General features: G+C 33.8%; 1 protein-coding gene across 1 annotated transcript; it reads left to right on the top strand.

Annotated features, from left to right (window-relative positions):
- The first annotated feature begins 433 nt into the window (after positions 1 to 433).
- On the top strand, positions 434 to 4,414 carry ntr-2 (Nematocin receptor 2). Its single transcript, NM_078076.4, has 10 exons — positions 434 to 633; positions 681 to 755; positions 1,808 to 1,927; positions 3,208 to 3,335; positions 3,385 to 3,506; positions 3,591 to 3,675; positions 3,720 to 3,814; positions 3,862 to 3,957; positions 4,008 to 4,169; positions 4,222 to 4,414. Exons 1-10 carry the CDS (start codon positions 454 to 456, stop codon positions 4,353 to 4,355), a joined length of 1,197 nt encoding a protein of 398 aa, NP_510477.1. The 5' UTR covers positions 434 to 453; the 3' UTR covers positions 4,356 to 4,414.
- Positions 4,415 to 4,670: the final 256 nt, after the last annotated feature.

The following is a 4,670-nucleotide window of genomic DNA, read 5'->3' as shown; positions in this document are numbered from 1 at the left end:
ATTTTCTTGCTTGATTTTTGTATTAAAACAAAATTTCCATAAATGAAAATCTAGCAAACGACTCCAAAATCCAAAACCATTGAGAATAGAGCAATTGAGATTGATGACCCTTAGCACAAAAGCTTCACAATTGTGTAGTGTGTTCTGATTGTCAATTTTTTTGTTTGGTAAAAATCTGTTAATTTTTAATAGTTTTTATTTTCATAAACTGATATTTAAGCAAAAAAGTTTTTTTTGTGTAATAAAAAGTTTCTTAAAAGGTCATTCAACAGATCATGTTTGACGTAAATTGAAACGACCAAACCCACGCCAATTTCCTTTTCGGATGTTTTTGAGTTAACCGTGTTCATGTTCTTGTCAATTTATTATTTTGTTGGATAAATGTTGCTTTTTCATTTTACCTTGTATCTATAAAAATTAGAACTTATAAAAGCAAGCTTTTAGGATTTCAGCATGAACAACAACACGTTGAACATAACCAACCAGCGCACTGCTGCTGCGATGAGTCAAATCTACTTCCTGGTGGTCTACCAAACGGCGGTGATGATAGTTTCCCTATTGGGAAACCTATTCCTGCTCTTCGTCATTTTTCGTGCCAACCAAGTAATGAAACGACGGGTGTCACCAGTTCAAGTAAGCATTTATAGCTATTAACCCAACTACATTAAAACCACTTTCAGCTTCTCATAATTCATACGTGCGTTGCTGACCTTCTCTTTGCTCTTTTGTCTCTGGGCACGGAAATTTTGACGTTGGTAAGTGAGTTCGGATAAACGAACTCAATTATTTTTTCGTCTCATATTTAAGTGCATTTCAATTTGAAATGCATGCGGTTTTTTTTGGAAAGAATAAGGCTATGAAAAAAACAATTATCTATAGCTACAGACTGCAAGGTAATTAATTTTTAAAAAAACACAAAAATTGGAAGAAAAAATAAATATGAATAAACTCAAACTGACCGATGTGGATCTCAGGGGTGATAACATTTTCCATGTTTGACTATATTGAAGCAGGGGTGGGCGGCAAACGATTTTTTCCGGCAAATCGGCAATTCAGCAAATTGCCAGAATTGAAATTTAGGGCAAATTGGCAAATTGCCGGAATTAAAAATTTACACCGGCAAATTGGCGATCTGCCGAATTTGCCAAAAAACGGCATTTTCCCAAAAATGGTCGGCAAATTGTGGTTTCGCACTGATTTTTTTGGAAACTTCAGGATTTCAATTTTAAATGGCAAAATTAAACGCAAACGTTCCTACATCTATTTTGAAAAAGAAGCAAATTCTATACAAGTATGTTTGAAAAAACGGAAAAATTCAAAAATACACAGTGTTAAGTCTTCCGGTCTTATAAAAAATTCCTCTAAACATTTCCGGCAAATCCGATATTCGGCAAACGGCAAATCGGAAATTTGCCGAAAATGAAAGTTTCCGGCAAATCGGCAAACCGACAATTGCCGATTTGCCGAATTTGTCGATAAATCGATTTGCCGAACGGCAATTGCCGCCCACCCCTGTACTAGCATAGAATTCAATAATGAGATGCCAAACTTAAAAATGTCGGGCAGCTTGAAGAACCTACCCATTTCTTAGATTTTGCCCTTCCAAATTTCAGTAGAAAAAATGCGGGTTTTATTTTTGGATAGCTTTCTTTTTTAATTTTTTCGTACAGGGTGGTCCATAATTATGGACCACACTGTACAAATGGGTAAAAATTGGATTTTTACGTTAACCTCCAACAAAAAATTTGAAACAATATTGTATGTTAAAAAGTGCTGCGCAGTGCATTCTGAACACAAATTATTGCAGCGAACATATCCTCAATACTATGGCTCAAACTTTGTATGCAAATTGATGAGATATGTACAAATGTTCCCAATGTATGCAAGCCCTTTTCTGCTGGTTGCAATCAGCGCGGACCGGTATCAGGTAATGATTTTTGCTCTCTGTCTGTTTTGTCTGTTCTTCGTACCTTTCAACAGAACATATCCGTTGGGAAGTTTGATAAATCAGCAAACCATGAAATCATGGAAAACTAAAATCAGATAAAATCAGGCAGTGTACTGACAAGCTGTGGTTCCTTGTTTGAAATGTTTAATTTTTCTAAATGTTGACAGCTGATAGTTCTGCCACAAATCAGAGTTTATCTGATATTTTTCAAAAAAATATTTTTTTGTGAATATCGAAATCAAAAAAAATATGAAGTCATCTAGTTTTGCATAAATTCTAAACTAATCGGACTCACTAAGAACTCACTAAGAAAAAAATATCACTGGGCTTAAAATTAGACAATATTCAGATTTACCAATATGATCAGAAAAATGAAAAATACATTATTTATTATGAACAAGGAATGTATTTCAGCTCATTTTTTTAGGCTTCCGAATCAAACCAATGACATTTGAAAGATAATTTTTCAAATAGGCCCCAACAAAAAATTTATCGGCGGATGAACTCTTCAAACTAGAAAAAGTCAATTTTAAATTCTTCCAGTGTATTTACCTGCAATCGCGCTCCATCAAACAAATCGCTTGGCGGTAACTTTAATAGGAATTGGGTGAAAACTGAGATTTTAACAATTTTCTAAAAACCATATAAAATCTATAAAACTTTTTTGAATTTTTTTATTATGATATTCGGTCATTGTGACCCTGATTTCGGTCATTGTGTGTTATAAAGCAATTTTCCCACTGAGCGTAGTTCTTCTTTAAATATTTTAATATGCATCTTATGTATGCTATTTGAACAAAAAACATTTCTTAAATTATTTATTATTTATTCAAATATTTGCTTTGAATTAAAGCTTGAATTTTTAAGGATGTTCACTTGGAATTTAATTATGTGACGCCTTTTTCCAAGAACTGACATTCATTCTGAGTTGGTATGTCTAATTTACATAAGTCCCTTCTTTGAACAACTTTGCAGCAATCCCTTGTCAAAAAGTCATGTCAACATGTTTTGCAAGCCGTTTTTTTCAACGTGTTTTTTGATTGTGTATGTGCGTGTAGAATAAGAGAAAAATGAGAAAAAGGAAACGTAGCTTCAATTTCTTCACGTCATCATAGCGTTATGTATATTCACAAATTCCGCACTAGAAAACTCAAAAATCAAATTTAAGTATAAATATAATATGTCCTCCTTGACCAATATAATTTTTTTTCGAAAACTAAACTTCCGGTCGGCTGGATAAAAATAACCGCAAATTTCAGGCAATATGCCGTCCACTGGCTCACTTCCGCTCATCACGATATCGTCGTCCAAATTGGATGGCTGCAATTGCCTGGGGCCTCGCCTTGGTGCTCTCCATTCCGCAATTTTTTGTCTGGACGAAGCACTCGTAAATTAATTGATAAGCGCCATGGGAAATAAGTGTTATTTTTTTAAAGGAAAACTGGACGCTGCTCGACTATTTATGGACAGAACAAGAACACCGTGAAAATTACATATGTGATCATGTTCAACACACTGGCCTGGCTTCTTCCCTCAATTCTTGCAGCAGTTTTTTATTGTAAGGGAGAAGAACTTAAAAACGTGAAAAAAATTAAAATCTATAAAAAATAACAGTAAAGTGATTTTCAATGTTGAAATTCAGATTGCGTTTGCAAAGCCGTCCGCCTATCTTCGACAAAATCAGTTAGAGCAATGGATAGTCAAAAAAGGAATGGAAAATACTCTTCGTAAGTTGAAAAATATAGTGGTACTTACCTACCAACTTTTTCAGTGGAGCAACCGAGGACTACATCGAAGAGCTCCGCAAGAAATCTAAAGGCTTCCGTCAGCAAATGTCAGAGTTTGATAGAAAACGTGTTCAGACAGGTAAAACTAAATTTCGTACTCCATCTAAAATGGGATTTATGTTTTAGTCCGTTTAACAATCACAATTGTTGCATGCAATTTCTTCCTTTGGATGCCGTTCTGCCTTATTAATGTTATTCAAGCATTGTGGCCTGAGATCTCACGTAAGTATAGTATTATTTGGAACTGATTAAAGTTTTTACACCAATTTCAGATATCATGTTTATCAATTATGTCGCTATACTTGGAAATCTAAATTCTTGCCTTAACCCGTGGATCTACATTTTGTTCAACCGATCACACGTTCGCAAGGCACTTTGTCGTTCAAGACGCTCGTTCACAGAAGTTACTAAAAAACGAAGTTTTGAAAATTTCGGTGAGCGAAATTCGAAGGATAATACTATTTTTTTTATAATTGAAATTTTCAGAGTGTTCCTCAACAGCAACAATGAACAATAATTATAACAACTGTCATGCTTACACCGCTTTCAGTAACCGGTCTCAACTGAAGTTTGATTCATATGCAACAGACTCTACTTCCTTGAAGACCAACTCTAATTAAACATTACGAAATGTTTTAAAAACCTATTTATTAAACTGTTATCTAATAAATCAACGCGTCTTTTTAATGGGTTGAATATTTTTGAAAATCTGCTTTGAAAATCTACATTTTTGAAAAAAAACAGAAATATTTTACGGATACTTTAGAGATTGCCACTTTCAATACTTTTGAAAGAAACTTTGAGAGGTGCGGAATTTTTATTGACAGTATACAACCGTGTGAAAATGTTCGAAATTACTCAATTTTTTTATTTATTTAAGAGAGATGATTTATTTAACAAGATTTGTGTTTAATAAAAGATTAATCCATTTTTTC

This window comes from Caenorhabditis elegans, chromosome X, assembly GCF_000002985.6.
Source record: "Caenorhabditis elegans chromosome X".
Lineage (NCBI taxonomy): Eukaryota > Metazoa > Nematoda > Chromadorea > Rhabditida > Rhabditidae > Caenorhabditis > Caenorhabditis elegans.
Note: the sequence above shows the minus strand (reverse complement) of the source record. Positions and strands in the feature narration are given on the sequence as shown.